The sequence below is a fragment of the Solanum pennellii genome, chromosome 3 (assembly GCF_001406875.1).
Source record: "Solanum pennellii chromosome 3, SPENNV200".
Lineage (NCBI taxonomy): Eukaryota > Viridiplantae > Streptophyta > Magnoliopsida > Solanales > Solanaceae > Solanum > Solanum pennellii.
In genome coordinates, this window is record NC_028639.1 from 673,729 (window position 1) to 697,220 (window position 23,492).

Here is a 23,492-nt window from a genome sequence, read left to right on the forward strand (position 1 = left end):
ATATATATATATATATATATATATATATCAACTGTTATAAGGGTATATAGTTCCGCAAAATGAGTATGGAGATAACAAAATAATGGCATGAGACTCGATTTACTATACATTTGTCATGTCAAAAATAACTTCTAGATATATACTCACACATAAAAAGAAGCCAACTTTGGGTTTCGATGGTCATAATTAAAAAAACTCAAAAATAACTATAATTTCTTACTCGTGTACGTTTTCTTCATGAACAGAAGAATTTTATTAGTCTAATAATTGGAATTTAAATTCTGATGGATAATTTTTAAAAAAGAATATATATATATATATATAACATATATATATATAACATTGTGTGAGAATTATGAAAAAAATAATAATCTAAAAGAGAATTGATGGTATATATCTATAGCTATAAACTATTTATTCGCAGCGGAGGATTGTGATATAAAAATAATATAAGTGTTTTTTTTTATTGAACACTAGAATAAATATCGAATATTAAATGAAAAGAATAATAGTATATGTTTATCCTATCTCCTGTGGGGTTTTCTCATTTCGATTCCATTGTAGTGATGATTTGACAACAGAAAAGGACTTGAATAATTGTAGAAAGTAAGCAACAAACACAAAGACTTGAAAAGGAAGGAGTCAATGCAAAATTAATTTATAAGTCTCAATTATAAAAAAAGTAAATGGAAATTAAAGAGCAAAAACCAAAAAATTGTATATTAATACTCTCCCTTTACTTTTACTTATTCACCTTCACTTTTAGCCTATCAAGTAAAAATTATTTCTTTTAATCTTCTACTAGAATTTTTGATCAAACTAAGCTATTATATAAAGCAATTTATTAAAGTAATATATTTTTTAAAAATTTTATAAAACTAATATAAACGTATTTCACAGTAACGTTTTAGGATATATTTTATTTTTTAAAAGCTAACAATATTAAGTTGATATATGTTACTATAAGTAACGTTTTACTCCTAAAACGTTATTTTGAGTAACGTTTAACTCCTAAAACGTTACTGTGAATAACGTAAATCAATTTAACGCCGTCTACTTTTAAAAAATAAAATATACCCTAAAACGTTACTGTGAAATACGTTTATACTAATTTTATAAAATTTAAAAAAAACTTATTATTTTAATAAATTGCTTTATATAATGACTTAATTTGATCAAAATCTCCTTTCTACCCTCAACATTAAGTATTCATTCGCTAAATCATTTCGGATGACAATCTATAATTAATATATGTATTTAAATGTAATACTCATATTAAGGGGTATACAAATTTCAAAGCATTATTGTAACTTTTGATATGATAGTAAATTTCGAATTTCATATTTTAACGTTCAAGAAGGCTTGAACAAACGAGAAAAAATTACAAATAGGTCTCAAATTTTTTATTGAACTCTCTTTGATTCATTTCATCTAACACCTTATATGCAAATCACGAGTTGCTTTAATTTTCACATAGAATTTGCCTTTTTGGTAGTGGACTGATTCTCTGTAAAGTGAATTTGAAGTTTGTAAATGTAGAAGCGGATTTGTTTGGTACGCTAGATAAGGTGAGATATCTCATAATTAAGCCTGAAATAAAATTTATTTATACTGTATTTGATTGACGATATAAATTTATCCACCGTTTATCAAACATAGACTTTTACATATAAATTTATGCTTAGCGTTGAAAGTACTGAGTTCAAATGAATGTGACAGTGTACATGGGATAGAAATAAGTCAAGGACTATATGGAGAATTATTGAAGGTTTCAGCTTTATAAAAAGATGAGCAATGCTATGCTGTAAGGGCCCAGAAGTGGAAACAACAGAAAAAGTGAAATTGGGATTGTTCCTTTTTTATAATCCACACATTAGGAGCGGATAGCTATTGCCTAGATCATGTATATGTATTTAATTATGAATATAGTTAGGATTTATGTTGCTCGAATTCTCAAAAAATATCGTGTTGAATCCTTGAAAAATGCACTGATTTTGAAGGATTCGACAAATTAAATCAATCAACATTTTTGGACCGTCGAGGGACTTAGGTTATGATTATACATTAAGTTGAGGTTATTGTAGAAATCTACTTCTTTTTAGACTGTTTTTTCTTGAGCGGACCGTGTGACAAAAACAAACCTAGCTCTCGACCTTTTTGGTAGAGGTTTTTACCAGGGGCGTAGCTATACTCTTGTCAAGTGTACATTTGTATAACATAATCTAGACACTCTTGACACAACAATATAATGCAATCCAGTGATTTCAGACGTCTTGAAAAAGTCAAAACACATAAACTTATAAAAGCGTTCATATGTTTGAATCTCACTTGCATCAGCTCTTCTTTTCACTTTTTGAGAAGAGTAGCCGATTGATTTGAAAAACCCGTGTCCAAAAATATTAGTTATTAAATATTACGTAGTTTAATTTAAAAAAGTTTTAGTACACTCATTTCTCTAAAAAAAAATCGGCTGGCCGGGACCCCACCCCACTTTGTGAAGCTACACTGGATATGTTGTTATTGTAGGAATCTTTAAAATTTAAAATCTTAGATCCGCCTTAGCGACACTCATTATTGGTTATACTTGGAGAAAGAATGCTATTATATAGGTATGGGCACATATTTGAGGAAGTATTTGGTTAAGAAAGCATTTCTTGTGAGCTAATATGGCAATGTTCATGTATGTTTACAGGATTTTCATTTCTCTTTTGCTGATTTTAGTCCATTGTGAGGTGACTGTTGAACAGGCTACGCACGGTCCTCTACGCAGTATATGCACGGTAACTAAGCATAATACAAGTAGATCAGAAATACCTCCTCTTGCCAGAGAAGATGGTAAGATTGCAATTGTCATACTTTTTAAGGCTACTTGGCCATTGTTTACGTTCTACGCAAGTTTAACTTGCTGACGCGCTTCAGGTGAATGTCAGATTCTCTTAGAGTAGTGTAACATATAACGTTTTATGCATCAGCTATTACTGTTGAAATGAAAGCTGAATAACCTTTATGGGCTATGCATATATTTGTTTTCGAAATGTTCATGACATCACAGGCTATCCATTTTAATTTTTCTTTTTCCAATATTTCTGTGTGTGGATGCCAGAGGATGTCATCACTGAGCTGCTTCGGTGTAAATCAACAGTATTACGACCAAGTTGTTTGATAACTGGAAGTAATTCCAAAGTTACTTGCGATTGTTATGTTGAGAATCATACAAGATGTCGAGTGGTGGAGATGTATGCTTTTAATCCAAGTTATTTACTATTATTATTGTTTTATTTTTTTTGATTCATCGAATGCTCTTCTTGTTAATGATTTTCTGAGTAATATCTGTCACCTCCTACAACAACAAGTATCTGGTAACTCTGTCCACCAAAGCTATGTTTTTTGTCTCTGTTGAGATTTAAACCACTACTTCTAATTGAATTTTTCACAGTAGATTACATATATCTCAGAATTAGTATTCTGAAGAGGTTTAATCGTGTGAATGATTCATATTACATGAAAATTATTGAATGGTACGCCAGATTGACGATGTTGTAATGTTAGAGATTTGTTTTAAACTGTGTCTTTATGTTTGTACAGATTGATTTTTTAAAAGTTTGAGGATGTATTCCTCCAAATTACAATTTTGTGATTTCTTCTTTTCACCCTTCATTCCTCTTAAATTATGTCTCTTTACATTTCTATATATGTTGATTAATAAAGTCCGTTGTACTAAAAGGTTTTCCATGAAGCAGGAAGATTCATCTTTTCCTACTCGACCAAAATTGATTTCACTATAATTATAGCAACGTCTGCACAATTTCACCACTAAAATGTAATGCAAGTTAAGAGACATTCTAAGTTAGTACTTTTCATGCCAAATATGTGCTAATCATCCTTGTTTTACGTTCATTATTATTGTTTGAAGTTGTGGTCTCAAGGGAGTTAATATTTGTCGTATTTGTTTTCAACTATGCAACTTCTAGTTTCTGATTGATGTCTTTGCAACACAATGAACTGCAGGGATTTCTCCAATAGACGAATAGAAGGTTGGATCCCTAACAACATTGGAAACCTCAAATATTTGACTACTCTGTAAGGATACCTAAACAATTTATTCTTATTTGTATTGTGCTTTTCGAAGGGGATCCTTGGGGTAACTGGTAAAGTTGTAGCCATCACGCCGTGGAAACTGTCTCTTGCAGAAATGCAAGGGAAGTCGGCGTACAGCTAGACCCTTGTGGTCTGCCCCTTCCCCTGGAGCTTTAGTGCACACGCCACTAGATTTAAACACGTCATTACTTGAATAATAGCAGGGTAGCTCACGGCTAAAGTCTAAACGTCTTAAGCACTCATATTTAGAAAGTGATCTTATCTCGTAGGGCTTGCATTCCACCTTTTCCAGAATAAATTACTAAATTAGAGGTAATCAAACTCTAAAAAGGATCTGAATATAATAAAGTCTAAAACTAAACTACTTCATATCCAAGATTCGATAATGTGCTATCCTTTATAAGTCTATCTACTTTGGTTGATCACAGTAATTTGGATGGGAACAAGTTGAGGGGACCAATTCCTGATTCATTTGAAAATCTGACGCGACTAACGCACATGTGAGTAGTTTCATAACTTCGGCTGCAAACTTTGCATTATATTCTCCATCCTTCACTGTGTCCATTAGAAATTTACTCATCTATTTTTGAAGTCTTTCATTACTATTCATACGATGAAGCCAAATAAGGAATTCTTTTCTTTAATTACCTCTAATGCTTATAATGTTCTATCTGTGACAGTTCTCTCTGTGATAATTCATTAAACGGAACAATTCCACATTTCCTTGCTAAAATGAGCTCCTTAAAAAAAATGTAAGTCATCAGCTTACCTAATTATATCCTTATGTTGGTGTTTGTATCTATTTGGTTTTGTAAGCTTTAAGAACCATTAGATCATTGGCGTTCCAATAACGAAAATTGTGAGTGAGGAATATTTTATAGGGAAAATTGTATATAATGACAAACTAATAAATCAAATTAAATGCTATAACCACACTTTGATTTAATTGTGCCCTGTAGCAAACTGTTTGCCAGTTACATCTGCATTTTTACATGTCAACTGATGCGGAGTTAACATTGATCCGGCATTTTAAAATTTGGTTTTGAACCAATGAAGATGGGTCAACTAGAAAATTCACTCAGAGTTCTATCTTGGGATCGTATTTAATCATTACCTTGGTTGATATTACAGTTCTTTGTGCAAAAACATGTTCGACGGAATAATACCTCCAAATTTGAAGTCTCTCGAATCTTTGGAAATATTGTAAGTCTAAAGCTGCATATTGCGAAATAAATTATTACTATCTAGTCGTCTTAGTTCATAATATATTTATTTTCTTGTCCTTTCAGAGAGTTGAGCTATAATTTATTATCAGGGAACATATCTGAGCTGGGAGGAATTGGGACCCTCACCGAATTGTAAACGCCTTAATAAGATCCATACTTGTACTTCCCTATTGGTTTGGTTAAACTTTAATCCTCATCTATTTTCCTTCACAATTAGGAACCTGGCGGATAATCAACTCTCGGGTGAACTCCCCGATAGTCTCACAAGTTTCGTGAATCTTGAGGAGTTGTACGGATATTTTTGTTAGTTACTTTTGGGTGCATGTACCTAACGAAACAGGGATACTTATTATGTTGTAAATGATTTCAGGCAGTTGCAGAACAATGAATTTGTTGGTGCCTTGCCGTCGAGCTTCTATAGTTTGGTGAACCTGAAAACTTTGTAAGTATCAACTCTCTTATCTTCCTTATCAAAATATCTTTGGCAGTAGCCACCGAACATTTTTCAATGGGAAGATAACGATTTTCTTAAATGGGGTGGAAAATCATGTTTTATAACACAAATTTCCGATTAAGCCTCTGTTTCTAGTAGTGTTCAATTGTTTATCTTCTTTCTTTGTAGCGATGTGCGAGGGAACAACCTCAGTGGAAAAATCCCGGATTTTACTGAAGGGTGGAAAAATCTGCTTATCATGTAAAACTCACTAACTAACTGTACGCTCTTATACTATCTGCATGTTTTTAGCAAGACTATTGATTTATTTTTTCTGCACATGTTGAGAAGGAATCTGATGGGGAACAATTTTTCTGCACCATTGCCTCACAAGTTCACAGAGCTGAAGAATCTAGCACAATTGTAAATTCCTGTTTTTTTTCCGATACACGCATCCTTGAAAGGAGTTCTCCCAAACTTTGAATTATTAAGGATTATGTAATATCTACTTTCAGGTATATCAGTGACTTAGTTGAAGAACACTCATCTCCGTTAGTTGGAGAACACTCATTTCCAGATTTATCGAAAATGAAATCTTTGAAAACTTTGTGAGTCCCGTGCCACCCAAAACTTTCATGCTTATTGGAATAATAGTTTTTTTCTTTTGCTTTTCTCCTAAAATAGAATTCTATTTTCCAATTTTTTTGTTTATCTAGGACATTGAGGAATTGCTCACTAAATACCGGAATCCCTGATTGGATATGGACAATACCTCACCTAGAGTATCTGTAAGAAAGCTTCTGCAGTAAATATCTCCATATTCGTTTACTTCACAAAGAAAAGGGCCTGCTTTTTTTATAGTAGAAAGTCGATGCTTCAAATGTTCTCTTCTTTGACTGCTTTTTTCAAATGAAAACTATTATATCATGAGGTCGTTTGTTGATAAAAGAGTTCCGTCAGGCTAAGCTCTTAAAGTGTGCTATCTTTGTCTTGCTCTCTTCCGTTTAACATCATACAATAAAGTGTGTGGAAAAACAACTTAATTGCGTGTATTACTTTCTTTTCTCCTGATGCAGGGACTTGAGTTTTAATAATTTGTCTGGTGTAATTCCAGATACTGTTCAGGAATCACTGAAATTTATGTAAGTGATCTTGCTTCTCTAACTAATCATTAAATATACGTGATCTTATTTTTGTAATGAAATGTGGATATAATATTCATCACTGCAAGAAAAGCTTTTATACCTCTTTCCTTTTGTCTATATCTTTCTTCTATGCATTTCTTGTCGAAGCCAGTAATAGTTTATACATCTCAAAACTCATGTTTTTTTTTTTTCGATAACAGCTTATATGGATTTCTGTTACTATATGTTGTTTCTTGTACCTTGACTATTGCATTGATTTGTTGTGGTTTTCATTCTGTTATTTGTTATTATCTGATGTTTTTGTACTTCGCTTGACTTCTTCCGGACTTTTTTTCCTTGAGTCGAGGGTCTATCGAAAAAAACCACTCGACCTCTGAGGTAGGAGTAAGGTTTGTGTATACTCTACCCTTTCCGGACCCCACTTTGTGGGGCTATATTGGGTGTGTTGTTGTTGTTGTATAACAGATGAGGCGGATCTAGAGATGGAAAGCTTTTGAAGTGAACATTAGTTTTCATACTAATTGCAATGTAACTTACGGGACTTGTGTATTAGATTGTATTATTCTGGTGTTGTTTGAATATCAGAATTGTGTGATAGCTCGCATTTGATGAATACTTGAGCTCTGTGATGTCGAAAAGTTGATCTTTTATCACTTTTTTTTCTGTTCTGTCTTGTTTCAAGTGTCATAATCCGATGCATTGTTTCCAGATTTCTAAGAAAAAATAAATTCACTGGGAGAATTCCAGCTTGGGCCGATCATCATCCATACGTGTAAGTGCCTTTTGCATTAATATATTACATTTTTGGTTGTACATAGTCGAGGTGGGCGAAAGCTAGCCTGCACACCTCGATTATCAGAAAAAGAAAAGAAGGGCAAACACTTCATGTTTTGCAGAGTGACTTATTTTCTGTGTTCTTGTTTTTACTCTTCTATCCATTATTTGGATATAATGAAAAATCACACTAATAGTAGTTGATTTAACATAATCTTTTGCCCCTGCTTTCACTTTTCATTAATGTCTACAACATATTATGTCACTCACTCATCCAAGTTGAAGTGCAGGGATCTTTCTGAAAACCATTTCAACTTAAGCCTCAAAAACACGAAAAATCATAACTTGTAAGTGTGATTTTCACATATCTAGAAAAAATCTTATTTATGTGCTTCTACGTAGCTTTTCTATTTCTGAATCCAATCATATTCCCTTTATCAGTAATCAGTTCGCGTGCTGCCTCAATGAAACGGAAGAGTAAGCTCTTCCACCTGTATCTCCACAAAGAGGGAAAAAAAAGACTTAGCCTCGGAAGAAAATTGGTAGTTCCATACTCTTTAACTTTGTGCATAAATTTGAATTTAGGGTTGCAAAGCGGGACCAAGTTGATTTGCATTGTAGGAATGGAGCTCAGTTAAGTAAGTATTAACAACTATACTCATGAAGTGATTTAAGTATACGTCTTATGTTATGTTCCTTATGACTAACTGCACACATAATTATTTCAATAGTTAAATGTGTTGGTCTCATGACTCATGATAAGATTGCTATTTTTCTAGTTTGTCGTTTCCACATTGAAGTTGCAATGCACCATGTACTAAAATTTGTGTATCCATTTGTAGATGACCATTTGTATATAAACTGCGGTGGTGTGTCTGCATCAGTTTACGGAAATGTCTATGAAGCTGATGTACAAGAAGAGGGTGGATCGACTTTCTTCATGAGTAATAATTTAAATTGGGGCTATAGTAGTATGGGAACCTCCTTATGGGCAAAACGTGACAGGTATACTCTAAATGATGTGTGCGAAGTTCATACTGGTGAGGCCGAATTGTATGGAACAGCACGTTTATCCTCAATCTCATTGAAATATTATGGATTTTGTTTGGTACCCGGTACGTACAAAGTGATTCTTCACTTTGCTGATATATCTAAGAGAAAACATAGACTTTCGCATGGCAAAACAAGGCGAGTCTTTGATATAGTAATCCAGGTAAGGAACCAAAACCACCTTGTTGATCGGTACGCAAACATATACAAGATCTTTACAGAATATTTATGCAGGGAATAAAGGTGGAGCCAAGCTTCAACATAGAAGCAGAAGGAGAAGGAAAAGCTGTGAATGAGCCTATAACAAAGGAATATTCCGCTGAAGTGCATAACAATCTACTCGAGATTCACTTATACTGGTCTGGAAAAGGGTCAATCTTATACCCATCAGATAACTATGGGCCCCTTATATCTGCGATTACAGTCACTCTAGGTATTCATTTTATGTCCAACTGTTACACTGTTTTACGAAGGGGAGCCTTGGTGCAGTTGTCTGCGTGTGACCTATAGGTTACAGGTTCGAGCTGTGGAAACTGCTCGTATTAGGGGCAGGCTGTCTACATCACACCCCTTTGGGTGCTGCTCTTCCTCGGACCCTACGTGAACGCGGGATGCTTTTGCACCGAGCTACCCCAGACTGTTTACCATTTTACATGTTTTTTGTCCCTATGTTGTGACTGATATTTCATGGTAACAATTTATGAACCAGATCAATCACATCTATCCCTTGGAGTGCTTGTTGGAATTTCAGGATCTGCATTACTTTTTCTAACATTGTTCATTGTTTTTTCCTGGATGTACCAAGAGAAATTACGCCGGGAAGGTAACACTACTTGTATTATGGATTTTATTTTGTTTTCCATTGGGATTTGAAACGAAGCAATCTTTGAGGCGATCTCCAAAATCTGAAAATGTTATCTCTCCTCTTTACTCGCCCTTTACCATCCTGAAAAGGAGACCCAAGATCCATTTCTTATCATGACATCAGTATCAGATCTATCCCAATTCTTATTTTACCCGTTGTTAAGCACCCATATTATGTTTTTCCAACCTCCCATTGGTAAGCTTGGGCATAGGTTGGAGGGGTATTAAGTTGTCCCACATTGCTCGTTAGCTTTTGGGGTTGAGTTAAGCCCAAGATACATTTTTATCTCTAGTTATCGGTTTTAATTACCACCATATGAATCATAAGACACTTTATTTGTAGTTAGCTTCTTTTCTTTCTTTCTTTTTTTCCAATCAACTGATATTTATTTACTAATAATGTGCTGATATAGATCAAGAAATTGAATTCTACCCTGGAGGGCTTTACAACTATCGGAAAATTAAAGCTGCCACAAATAATTTTGATGATAAGAACCGGCTTGGTGAGGGAGGTTTTGGGACCGTCTACAAGGTTAGCTAGAATCTTTAACTCATTGCAGGTTATGATTTTTTGTGTTCTTTGTGATATGTCTTTCGACAGTTTTAGTCCGCCTTTGTATTCTTCATTTTCATTCCAAAAAAGATATTCTCTCATGACAAAAGATATTGTGTAGCTGCACTATGCTAAACCTTTCTCCGTTTGCTAGTTTGATGACCGGACATCTAGATATATACTCCTTCCATTTCAATTTATTTGGCCTATTTTTGACTTGGCACGGAATTCAAGAAAGTAAAGAAGACTTTTTGAATCTTCTAATGTACCAAAATTCTCATTTTGAAACGGAAAGTTGGTTAGAATTAAAAAGTTAACAGAAAAGGAAAGGCACATTCTTTTTGAAAGTAAAGTACTTATTTTTGTTCCTCTGATTCACAATTCATCTGAAAAACTTTACCAACATCCAGGGCACTCTTTCGAATGGGGCTGCCATTGCAGTTAAAAAGTTATCGACAACAAAAGAAGGAATGAACGAGTTTATGGAAAAGAGTCGTAGAATAACTGGCATGAAACATCCAAATCTTGTAACACTAATGGGATGCTGTGCAGGAAAGAACAAACTTCTGCTTATCTATGAGTACATTGGAACTAAATCTCTTCAAGATGCATTATTCGGTAACGTCTTCCATTTATGAAATATATCTTCATTAAGCCTCTAGTTGTAGTAACGAATTTAGTCGTCGAGCTTTGGTTACTTACAGGTCCAGAAGAACTTAGACCAACACTAGATTGGCCAACAAGATATAGAATTTGTCTTGGGGTAGCAGAAGGTTTATCTTTTCTTCACGAGGGGTCGAAACATAAAATTATACACGGGAATATTAAACCAGAGAACATTCTTCTTGATGATGATCTGAATCCGAAGATATATGATTTTGGATTTGCAAAGATTTATCAGAAGCAAAAGTCAGAAGGAACAATGTAAGGGAACACACTTAACAAATTATATCTCAAAAAGAGTAAATAGCCAAAAACACACCTAAAATATCCCGGTTTGTTTAGTTTCATACCTGAACTACCACCAACTATTTACCAAAACACTTTCGCGCTGTGTTTTGATGAGTAGTTGGTGATCGTTCAGGTAGAGAACTCGGAAAAAACAGGATACTTCAGATGTGATTTTGACCTTTCACTCTGTTTCAGATAAAAATTAGTAATACTTTAGGTGTGTTAAAACTTTGTATACATTGCTATTACAAATGCACTTCTCAGTAATGGAAGCCTTTTGCAGGTCATACCTCGCGCCTGAAGTTAAAGATCGTGCCTTAGAAGCCAACGCGGATGTGTATAGCTTTGGAGTTGTCATGCTTATAATTTTCAGCAGAAGGAGAATCAGTACCCCAGGGGCAGGTGGTGGTGACCGTGAATACCTCGTTGATCAGGTCAGTGAGACTCAACTAACTTCAATAGTTATGTACATTAATTTAGGAAACTAGTCAAAGTTATTGGTTTGTTTCGACTACTATAGGCACAAATAATGAATCGGAAGGGACATCTATTGAATTTACTCGAAGATATACAGAATTGCAACTGGGTAGAAGCAGATATAGTTCTAAGATTAGCAATCCAGTGTATAGATACACCGCCATTCAGACCAACCATGTCTGAAGTCGTGGAGGTTTTAAGGAAAGAACGTTCAATCGAGACCATTTTGAACAAGTCAAAGGGTGATTGTTCTGCTGAAGAATAGCACTCAGATGCTGAGAAGTGAAGGACTATCATATTTGCTTTAACAATGTGCTTGAGTAGGGACGGAGCTTGAAGACAACTCAACGAGTTCAGCTGAATCAAGTAGTAGTAAGTTCGTCCTAAATCTTGCATTAATGTATTATGTGTTGCAATGTTTTCTAAATATGTGCAAATCTTAAATTAAGAGTTCAGTAATTTATAATACTTCCCATGTATTGAAAATTTAAAATAGTGATTTTTTGGTTCAAGAAATGTTGTGTTGTTTTGATCTTGATCCTTGTGTTATCTACCTTCATACATTTAATTTTCGATCAAATCAAATGTGTAAAACTAGTCCTAGACACATATATAAAAAGTATTTTGATTAAAGAGTACGAGCAACATAGATATATCAGTTGTATATTGAAAATCGAATACAACCATTTGTATCTTTTCACAATTGCAGGTGTGGATGTAACTTTTGTTACAAATGTGGAGCTCACTGAAGTGATCATTACTGCAATGGTTAGAAGATAAGTCATTTGAGCTATTTCATTAGTCATCTCTTCTAATTCACAAAATCTGAAAATCTAAATCAACAAGTTATACCATAAGAACCTATCACTAAAATACCCCTAGAGCGACGAAAAAAGAAAAACTAGAAATCGCGGATTTGCACCTCTGGAGGTATCTACAATCTGTTCAATATACCTGAAAATACAAAAGAGCATCTCAACATTAGTTATAGTAGTTTCCTTTTGCTCGGAAGACGATATATATGAAATAGCTTCCAAGAAAGGCCAAATATATGTACACATATTTATGACTGTTCCTCAGATTCTTCAAAAATGTCAATAGCTGCATTTCGGATACTTTAAAAATTGGAGAATCCGATATGGGTGCAACACAATTTTGGATGTCTGAGAAACATAGGTTTCCATGTTATCACCACTACATCCATTTAAGATCTAAAATCAAGATTGAGAAAAGAGACCACCAAGTAAAACTCGCAATTATATTCTAAGCAGAGTGATACATCTACAGAGGACTCGTAATTTTGGGAACAAAAAGAAGAAAGAACAGTACTATTAAGTTTAAACGAAATACGTCTTTAAGTACCACAGCGTGTGCAATGGTGATTAGCTGACTTAGCTCCACATTTATAACAAAAGCTACATCCACACCTGCAAGTGTTAACAATGATGCATCACAATTTGGTTAAGTAAATATAAAGTCAGCAGTAAACCATATTGCCAATGAGTAGAATTGAAGCATCCAAGTTATCAGCTTTATTGTTTGTTAGCGTGACAAAGAACATTAGCAACAAAGATTTTGTGGTGATAACAAAATATGTGACGGAAATCGAAAATGAAAGAGAAGACTGCATTTTTGCTTAGCTTTAAAGAAACAATGAAGAACAAGGATACAAGATTTCATTGACGCCAGCAGCAGAACAAGGATAAAATTGAAAATCCTAGTGATACAGGGGCTGTAGTTGAGAATCTAACACAACTAATTATACGCATACACACACAAGCAGCCTTTGCTTCGGTCAACTCTCTGCACCAACCCTCTTCATCAGTCGACATGGCAAATCAGAGATGTGCGTATGCTTACAAGCAATCAAATTCTTATAAACAAGTAGACAATTCTTGAGGTCGCACCTGTGTTATGGTTTCGATCTTCCCTTGAGACTTGGCAACACTGAAAGACAAGACGAGGTAAGGGGTAGGGATAAATCTTTCTAGGTGTTGCTCTACCAAAGTAGTCAGCCTAACCTTTGGTTCTCGTAACATGATTATTTTTTCTCACTCCTTGTTTACTTTTTTCAAATCATCCCTAATTTTTTACTTTTTCTTTAGTATACAGCAAATGGCACCCTCTACTTCTATTTCTACTTCTGACTAAAGGCAAATAACATACATTGCTCAAATAGATTAAAACATCTAATCTTAGACATCTTCGATCACACAAACTTTCCGGGACAAAATGAAACACAAAAACCATATACTCCCTCGATTTCAAAAAGCATGCCCCTTTCATTTTTTGGCAAAATTTTAGTCATAACTTTCAATGTGACATGTTTAAAACCACAATATTACAGAGTACTTTAGTACATTTATCATATTTTTAGTTTAAGACGACCACAAGATTCAAACAACTTATAGTTAAAACCAAACAGACAAATTGAAACGGAGAGAGTAACTAACTAACCTACAAACCATTTGAGCGCAACCAGAAGCTCTCGCGACATATATCCTACACTGCGGACATCTCTGCCATTCTTGACCCTTAGCAAGTTGCATAAGCTGCAAATCCTCTCTTTCCCTCTCGTCCTTATTCAACTTCTGAAATTCTGCACATACAATCCCTGAATGCCAAGCAACTTTACACTTGGCACAGAACAATCTCCTACATTCCGGGCATTCAGACTGAATCACAACAGAATCCTTACCATTTTCATCAATCAAAAGCGCGGAACAATCCTTAAACGGACAATAAAATCTCTCCGACCCCATAATCATTGACTCACACAACACATCTCCCCATCTATCAAAAACTTCCTTAGGCAAAATCGAACGACAATTATACGGCTCTAATTGCCCTTTACAACCCGAAACAGGACACGAAATTCGACAACTATTTTCTTGAAGCTTAACACCAACATACTTAGCCATACATTCTTTGCAATAAGAATGACTACAACCCATAATCCTAAAAACTTCAGTAACACATTTTTCATCAACACAAATATCACAAGTAAACAACTCATTCACATCACCATCATCATCGATAACAATCGACTTGATATTCGAAACCCTTTTCGATTTTTGTACACATTTGGTACCCAAAAACTCAATTTCATCATCAGAAAGATCAATCATCACTTTTTTAGTACCACTGCAGCAAGGTTTTGAATATAAATAATTTTCTACTGAAATTGGTTCAATAAACTTTTTTCCTTTACCTTTTGAAGCTTTTGGGATTTCATATATGACTAAAACATCATCGTTATCATCAGCAATATCAATAATCTTCCTACCCAAAGAAGAAGAACTTGCCACCTCCATTTTTATAAAAAAAAACAATCTTTTTTACATTAAACAGCAAAAACATATACTTATACAGTGAAAATTTTCAAGAATTTAAAAGGGTTTTAGTAACCTTTACTATTCTTTTCGAATTTGGTAAAGAAGAAGAAGAGAATTAGATTTTTTAGGGATTCCAAAAGGTGAAAAATTGAACTTTGAATGCTAATAGGAGTGTTTCTTCTTTTTTTTTTTTTTAATAACACGGGTATGTTTTATTGTTCATAATATATAAATATATTTTTTATTCATTTTTATTTTATATTTATGTCTTTCATATTTGATTCATTCTTATTTTATATTTATGTTTTTTATATTTAAGGTGAAAAATTGAACTTTGAATGCTAGTAGGAGTGTTTCTTTTTTTTTTTTTAATAACACGGGTGTGTTTTATTGTTCATAATATATAAATATATTTTTTAATTTATTCTTATTTTATATTTATGTCTTTCATATTTGAGGTGAAAAATTGAACTTTCAATGTTAATAGGAGGTTTATATTCATTCTTATTGTTATTCAATTTTTAATAGAAGGGGGCAATTTTAAACCTTTTCCCTTTTTCACATTTTCATCTATAGAGATATTTATATTATTTGTGCTTAATTATAATTTTTTTATATAGCATGTATTTTTTTTTTTTATGGTCCATTTCTTTGTTATACCATCTTTTACATAAACACGAGATATCTCTAATTTGAAATGCCTTTTTGCGAATTCACTAGTATGAATGCTCTTTTCTCTAAATACTAGAAACACTTTTACATAAAATAGAACAGCGAAAGTAGATAATACATACAATTTTCTAAAAAAGGAAACATAGATTTACTTCATTTATTATATTACAAAATACATAGCTTTTTTTTCTTTTGTGTTTTACAAAAGTAGTACTTTATAACCTTTCCCTTTATGTATTGCAAAAGTAACCACTTTCATCATCCATTGACCATTATTACTAGTTTTTGCAAATATGTCCACTTTTTAAGTACTAGAATTTTTGGACTTGAGAAAAGATCCACTTTTGGTTATTTCACGCAAAGGTTTGTCAGTAAATCTGATTATATTGTAAACCCAAGCACCAGCAATGGCCCCAAGTGTTGGGCTAACCAAATAAATCCATAGGCCTTTGTAATGGCTTGACACTATTGCTGGGCCCAAACTCCTTGCTGGATTCATTGATGCCCCCGATATCGGTCTGTTACACCACAATTCATTATTACGTAAGAATTAACCTAAATAACCGCTTGTTCAAACACTTAAGTTACACGATTGATAAACAATAAGAACGTATCCAGTGTAATTTCATACGTGTTGAGTTTGGAGTGGGATTTGAGAGGGGTGTATGCCGTCTTACTTTCAGTGAAAGTAGAGATACTATTTTCGATAATATATCAAAATCAAACATATCTAATTTATGCATGTCAAGTGTCAACTAAAAGGTTTACTTGTTGAGTTATAAGTTAATGCATAATAATTTGTACCTATTATTAGTTAGGTGTAAATAGCTTGGAGTTTTACTTGACGATTAATTAGAGAGTAATTACCCGGTAAACATCACATTAAGCAAAATTGTTGCCCCCACAGCAAGACCAGCAAGTTCTCCAATCTGTAAATCATAAACATGACAAAAAATATATTAATCATAGAACAATGAATGTTCAAGAATCCCTAAGCAATTTTTTTATTCAAACTAATAAAATTACTTCAAGAAATTAATTCAAAATAAATTAATTTACTCTAATATTAACGTAACTTTATCATGACATGAATGAATTACACGTGTCCAATTATATATATATATATTAGAGAGAAAAGATTCAAATCTACCCATCAACTTGCGATTATGGTTTAAAATACCCTTAGATTATAGTTTCATTAGATGCCATATAATAAATTATTTATTTTTTATACTTTACTCTTAATGAGATAATTTTTTAGTACATAAATGTTTAAGATTCCTTTTAGATAACAAATTTCAACATCATTTTCACTTCGGTTAATTTTATTATCAGTCAAATATCATCATATAAATTGAGATAGAAAAAATACTTACAGCTCGATTATCGGTTGCAACACCAGATATGACGAACATGAGATAAAAAGTAATTATAAATTCAACGATGAAGGATTGAAAGTCGGTGCCGGACGGTAGGGTTCCGGCGAAGTGATCGTGTTTTCCGTTGAATATTAATCGTAAAGTTCCACTTGCTAGGGTTGCTCCAAGAACTTGAGCTGCTACATAAGCTGGTACCTAATTTTTTAAAAAAAAACAAAGAAAAATAAATATTTTGGAATTTATTTGAACTTAATTATATAAATAAAGTATAATGAAACTTAATTATAAATATCAACTATTTAGGAATACTTTTTAATCCTCGTTATCATCGAGGTCCTCACAAATATTTATGATTTATTTGGATCACAAGTTTAATTTTTATTTTTTTCTAAATTTCGTATCTAAAAAAAATGCATCACATTAATTTGACGAATTAAGTATCTTGCTAAAGCCTTCACCAACTGGTGTCAAAGTTCTTATAGTTACACGATATTAAAACGTACGCAAAAAATTCACTTTTTTTTAAAAAAAAAATCATGTTTAAACATCATATAAATTGAACGAAAAGAATACATGAGTAAACCAAGACTATCACTTGTTTAGAAAATTGATCATTTTTAAATGGGATAATACTCAATTACCCCCCTAGCCTATATCCAAAATCCCTACGACACACCTTATCTTTGATTAGGTCCTATTACCTCCTCCAACTTTTTTTTTAAGTAATTTATTACCCCTTGCGTGCCTACGTGGCAATAACAATCTGCAAGGTCGAAGTGTTTGTTGAACACGCGCCGGGACCCACTTTTTCAGCTTTCGATAAAGTAACTGTACACTTCCCAAGTTTGAAAAGCTGGCGTTTAATCTTTTCCATATTAATTTTACCAAAAAGTAGATGAAGTAGAAAGAGGGAAAGTCTTGCATGTGTGGACGGGATCGATTTCAAAGGTTAGAAATTAGATTTCCAACTGAATTTTGATTTTCGATGTTGGATTTTGGGAGTTAATTTTAAACATTGTCAAAACTTATTCAACTCGGATTTTGTCATAACCCTAACTTTATAAACATTGTCAAAAAAAATAAGAATTAATAATCGACATAAAAAGATGTAAAGAATATATTAAATTTTACTTTACCTTTTCAAATCAAGGAGCTATTTAACTTGAATGATAATGGATGAAGCTTCTTCAAAAATGAAGAACCATGAACATGGGGTTATTTTTTGAAAAGAGGAAGAAGAACTTGCTTTTGAGAGAAACAATAAAATTTATTTTTGAATTTTTTTTCAAATTGCTTTGACACGTGGCTAACTTTTATTGGTCATTGTTAGCCAAAATTCTGCACTCACTCTGCACACACTCTGCACTCACGCGCCCTACATGGGTGAAATCACGAATATTGCCACGTAGGCACGCAAAGGGTAATAAATTACTTAAAAAAAAAGTTGGAGGGGGTAATAGGACCTCATCAAAGATAAGGTGTGTCGTAGGGATTTTGGGTATAGGCTAGGGGGTAATTGAGTATTATCCCTTTTTAAATTTTGTTTTCGGTCAACATACTAATAACATAATTAATATATAGTCTCACATATAGAGACTACGGAGGACAGAGTATACATAGACCTTCCCCCTATTTCGTAGGAGGTTGTTTCCCAAAGACCGTCAACTTCAGTCGAAGTATATTACATAAATTTAATGAGTAAAGCACATATTTAAGAGTATAACAGGTTTTCATTTATTTTCTTGATATTCATATTTAATTAAATTACGTCACGTAAATTGAAACCGAAAAAATACCTGTTTCCAAGGGAACCTTTTGACAGAGGCAAATGCAATAGTGACAGAAGGATTAAAATGTGCACCAGAAATATGGCCAACAGAGTAAACCATAACCATTACAACAAGGCCCCAAGTTATGGCTACTCCTGGAAATGTTATCATCCCTTTATCTGCATTTACCACAACTGATCCACATCCAGCAAATATCAAAAAATATGTTCCTATCATTTCTGCTATCACCTATAAAATTCGACCAGTATAATTTTATAAGTAAAGTCTAAAAAAATTATAATTAATCAAATAATATATTCAATAAGTAGAATACAACAAGTGGAGTTTAGAATAGTCATAATTAATCGAAAATAAAAAAAGATATATACAACAAATATTCAGACTAGATATCATTCAGAATTATGATAAAATGAATAATGAAATGAAAAAATATGGAGAGAGAGAGTTTTTTAAAAAACAGACCTTACGTGACACAAATTCAAATTTATCAAGCCACAAAATAAATACGAGAACGTTATAATAATCCGACGTAAGAAATTATTCTATCTAAACATTTTTTTTAATAATTAACTGTTTAAACTTTTAGATGATATAATCATAGGTTATTAGACAAAAATTCTAGGCTTGTGTCTCACCATCATTTTTCATAGAAAAAATTGTAGTAATTAATTATATTTTTTTTCACATGCAAAAAAATTTATTAACAAGAAGATTAATTAATTAAGATGTTAAGTACTCACTTTTTGAATAAAAGGAACAGTAAGAAAACTTGAGGTTGAAGAAGACTCTTTGTGATTATTCAAATCATGATCTTCTTTAATATTTAAACTTACTCCATGATTAATATTTCCATTAACATTAATCTGATGATCAGCCATAGATAATATATAGTTAATTGTTCAAGAAAACAAAAAGAGAGTATATAAGATGGATTAATACTAAGGAGGTAGTTGTAAAGAACAAGGGTTATCTCCTATTTATATACAAAATAATAATAATAATAATAAGTTTGAAAAAGTTGATTAATAAAAAATTTAAAAAGAAAGAGGAAAAGAGGAAGAGACAACTTTATTCTTTTTCTCTATTTTTTTGCCTTTTTTGTTTCTTTGTTAGAGATCTATGCTTTGACAAAGAGATGGAAAAAAAAAGTCCATTTAGGGGCGGATTTAGAGTATTGTGTGCGGATTTTTGAAAATTCAGTAATTTAAATAAATAGATTTTGTATTTGTATTGAAAAATTTATTAGATACTTTGATAAATAACTCAGTAACAAATTAAAGCAGTCATTTGCCTAATGGTTGAGAATTAATTCAATGTGATCTTTAAAATATGTTTTTGAACAATTTTAATTCTTCAGATTTATTATATAAGTGAGGAATATTGTAAAAAGGAATAAACCAGAAACACCAGAAAAGTCTTATCAAATTTAAATTCCATTGTACAAAAAAAACAGTACTAAACACTAAAAACATATCAAGAATATATAAAAAAGAATAATACTAAATGTCCAGAAAATTTGATTAGAAAATAAAAAAAGTATATAATATTTTTTTATTTTAAAATAAATTAATTTTTCTAATTAAAAGGATTAAAGTTAAAAAAGTAAAAATATTAAAAATAAAATAAAATAACATAGTATGAAATATGTTATATTACCATTCTTGTCAAATTCTGACCTAAAAGGAATTTTCCATATCAAAAATATTATAACCTATAAAAAAAAATAATACACCTTCAAATGTGAGTTTTCAATAAATCTTTTTTTTAGTGGATATAGTTGAAAATTTTGTAGCATTAATTAAACTATAAATAATGATAGTGCATTATATCTGATCCAACAAGAAGCTGGTTATGAATACAAAGAAGAAAATTTTGTCACAAATCATTCACTAATTGCCCTACTAATTATCCACTTGACAAATGAAAGTTCTTTTATCATTTTTATACTATAGTTGTAGTATTTTGAATCTAGTATAAATTAAGAAGCAATACTTTATTGGTCTTAATTTAATATAAAATTTTAAGAAAACAAAAAGTCTTTAATATTTGTGGTTAATTATACAAATTTTTTAAATATTTAATTGATTTTGAATAAGTTCAATAGATGAATGTGCTACATAAGATTAATTTTTTTGATTTCTCGTTTAATGTCTTATATTCTTATTGAAACATGATTAAATTAGTTTTTAAAAATTACAAATTAACATTTTTTATTTATATTTGTCTAGGAGGGTGAGTTTTAAAGTAATTGCAAATGTTGACACTTAGAAATTACTGCATATATTAATACTACTAAGTATATTTGTTCTTTGGTATAAACGTTATTTGATGACAGGTAATTTTAATTACTCTATTCTAATCTATTTAATTGATATTATAATTCAATAATTCATTACTTTTAACTTGTCATTTTTCCTTCTTAGAGAATATAGGGAGGCTGAGGATGACACATGAAAAAGGTTACTAACAGTTTACCATTATTGTCGAAAGACATTACGTACCTCAATCAAGATATTTCGAATTCAAGTTTAAGAGGAGAGTGAAACAAAATATAAGATAGGAAATGCTATTTAATTTCTTTAAATAAATTTTATCTGACGTAAATTAAAATTTATCGAGGTTAACTCTAATATTTTTATCCTCCATAAAAGAATTTTGAATTCAATTCATGAATATTGAAAAAAAATCTTAACAAAAAATATTTCTCTACATTTCTAATAAACCTTATACTATAATACTAATTTTAATTAATCAAATTATATATGATGCAAGTACCGAACATTAGGTGGAAAGCAAGAAAGGGACATTTATAGCTTGATAGATTCTATGTTTCTAAAGAATTACTACATTTTTTGCATAGGAAATATACTAGAATCCTAGAACAATAAGCATGTCCAAATCATCCAAAGGAGAATATATATATATATATATTACTCATATATATAGTCTCTCCGTCAACTATTGTCTGTCGTGATTTTTATTTTTAGAGTTAAACTATAAGAATTTTGACTAACTTTTTAAAATGTACTTTTTGAAATCATATTGATATACAAAAAATTGCAATTTGTAGTATTTTTCATTTAGTTTTGGTAAAATGCACAAGTACCCTTTCAACCTATGCCTGAAATCTCAGAGACACACTTATACTATATTAAGGTCCTATTACCCTCCGAACTTATTTTATAAGTAATTTTCTACCCCTTTTCAGCCTACGTGGCACTAGCTTGAAAAAAAAGTCAACTAGCGTTGGGCCCACAAGATAGTGCCACGTAGGCCAAAAAGAGGTAGAAAATTATTAATAAAATAAGTCCAGAGAGGTAATAAGACCTTAGTATAGTATAAGTGTATTTCTGAAATTTCGGACATAGGTTGAGGTAGTACTTGTGTATTATCCCTTTAGTTTTTGAATATCTAAATTTTTTGTTTAAAATATTAAATTAATGTAATCTAATTTAGCTTTGAAAATTAATCAAAAATTAACTTTTAAAAAACATAATATGACAAATAAAAGTAGACGGAGGGAGTATCTACTTAGAATAGAAAAAAATAAGGAGCAAAACTTACAATAGATGATGGTAACATGGAGAGCTCATTTAAATGATTAAAATGTTTGAAGGTGAAACTATTATTTATTTATTTAATTATATCTTCTAACACTTTTTTTTTTTTTTGCAAATTATAAATTTTGTTATGATTTGTATTGAATGAAACTTGAGTATTTTCAAATCATAAATTCGCTTTAATTAATTTTACCCTCTTACTAAGCTCTTCACATGAACTCTTACTAAGCTATTCACATGAAAAATCAAAAATAGAAATAATTTCGTGCACTAAACATACGTCATGCATTCATTAGTTTGAGAAACGGGTGGATTTCTAAAAGTGTGAAGTAGACAAACAACTTATCTTAACGCTTCTAATTATTTCACTATTCAAATTTAGGATCTATTAATGAATAACACAAAGTTAACTTTATTGTTACTCGAAAACTCTCTTGTTCACGTGAAAGACCAAACCTTTTAAACCGTTTGGATCATGGATGTAAATATATTACATGTAAATTATATACTTATATTGATAGTGCATGTAGATGATATTTTTTAAATATATTTCAATTTGACATGACAGTAATTTATTTTGTTTTATTAATTGAAGACGTCAAAAAGAACAAGCAATATACTTTGTATTAGATCAAAGTCAACAACTTTTGAGTAACTTCTTTATATTCTTCATTGTGTGATCTCATAATTTTCTCATGATTGCATCATTTTATAGGCACATATAATATTTGAGTGATACCACGTAATTAACACATAAATCTCACATCGATAAAACACAATATCATATGTATAAATATATAAAATTAAAAGCAAATCGAAGATACTTTTAAGTACTGTAAATTAAAATTTAAAGCGAATAATATCACCAGCAGTGAGTTAGATCGTAACATGCTTCAACTATATTATTATTCCATATTAATTAGGAAATCAAACAGAAGCTTCTTTTACAACTTAGCCCAACAAAGGAAAAACACTAAAATTGAACATTAATTAATTAATGAAAAGCTTCACAATATGAGTGAAAAAAATTCAACAACCCACAAAAAATTGCATGATTAATGCCATGCAAAAACAACTTTTTTAACCCGCATGCATTAACCCCACTAAAATATCCCACTATTTACCATTTCTAATTAAAAGTCTCCAAAATGCTCTTATATTGACTTGTTGTCTCAAAATATAAAT

The 23,492-nt window shown here is 31.6% G+C and overlaps 3 protein-coding genes across 11 annotated transcripts; 1 reads left to right on the forward strand and 2 right to left on the reverse strand.

Moving 5' to 3' along the window:
* Positions 1 to 2,478: 2,478 nt before the first annotated feature.
* LOC107014596 (probable LRR receptor-like serine/threonine-protein kinase At1g53430) lies at positions 2,479 to 12,372 on the forward strand. Of its 7 annotated transcripts, none has more exons than XM_015214569.2 (27): positions 2,479 to 2,609; positions 2,693 to 2,835; positions 3,104 to 3,236; positions 4,009 to 4,080; positions 4,527 to 4,598; positions 4,779 to 4,850; positions 5,230 to 5,301; positions 5,388 to 5,456; positions 5,542 to 5,613; positions 5,695 to 5,766; positions 5,947 to 6,018; positions 6,109 to 6,180; positions 6,273 to 6,365; positions 6,474 to 6,545; positions 6,834 to 6,899; positions 7,612 to 7,674; positions 7,967 to 8,023; positions 8,118 to 8,153; positions 8,262 to 8,314; positions 8,519 to 8,889; positions 8,961 to 9,159; positions 9,436 to 9,549; positions 10,004 to 10,122; positions 10,554 to 10,761; positions 10,848 to 11,067; positions 11,378 to 11,528; positions 11,615 to 12,109. In XM_015214569.2, the coding sequence occupies exons 1-27, from the start codon at positions 2,596 to 2,598 to the stop codon at positions 11,834 to 11,836; spliced, it is 2,979 nt and encodes a 992-aa protein (XP_015070055.1). In that variant the 5' UTR covers positions 2,479 to 2,595; the 3' UTR covers positions 11,837 to 12,109. The 7 variants fall into 7 exon arrangements, 6 of the variants coding, with proteins under 6 accessions (XP_015070055.1, XP_015070053.1, XP_015070056.1 ...); XR_001456254.2 differs by lacking the exon at positions 2,479 to 2,609 and adding an exon at positions 12,281 to 12,372 and having other exon boundaries at positions 2,619 to 2,835; positions 11,615 to 11,943; XM_015214567.2 differs by lacking the exon at positions 2,479 to 2,609 and having other exon boundaries at positions 2,619 to 2,835.
* Positions 12,238 to 15,054, reverse strand: LOC107014597 (probable E3 ubiquitin-protein ligase RNF217). Of its 3 annotated transcripts, none has more exons than XM_027915539.1 (3): positions 14,029 to 15,054; positions 12,901 to 12,998; positions 12,238 to 12,525 (listed from the first exon to the last, which is right to left on the reverse strand). In XM_027915539.1, exons 1-2 carry the CDS (start codon positions 14,883 to 14,885, stop codon positions 12,926 to 12,928), a joined length of 930 nt encoding a protein of 309 aa, XP_027771340.1. In that variant the 5' UTR covers positions 14,886 to 15,054; the 3' UTR covers positions 12,238 to 12,525; positions 12,901 to 12,925. The 3 variants fall into 3 exon arrangements, with proteins under 3 accessions (XP_027771340.1, XP_027771339.1, XP_015070058.1); XM_027915538.1 differs by having other exon boundaries at positions 12,922 to 12,998; positions 14,029 to 15,053; XM_015214572.2 differs by having other exon boundaries at positions 12,341 to 12,525; positions 12,934 to 12,998; positions 14,029 to 15,053.
* A 648-nt stretch (positions 15,055 to 15,702) lies between these two features.
* On the reverse strand, positions 15,703 to 19,691 carry LOC107013831 (aquaporin NIP1-1-like). The gene is made up of 5 exons (XM_015213706.1): positions 19,488 to 19,691; positions 18,754 to 18,975; positions 16,955 to 17,152; positions 16,446 to 16,507; positions 15,703 to 16,096 (listed from the first exon to the last, which is right to left on the reverse strand). The coding sequence occupies exons 1-5, from the start codon at positions 19,623 to 19,625 to the stop codon at positions 15,883 to 15,885; spliced, it is 834 nt and encodes a 277-aa protein (XP_015069192.1). The 5' UTR covers positions 19,626 to 19,691; the 3' UTR covers positions 15,703 to 15,882.
* Positions 19,692 to 23,492: the final 3,801 nt, after the last annotated feature.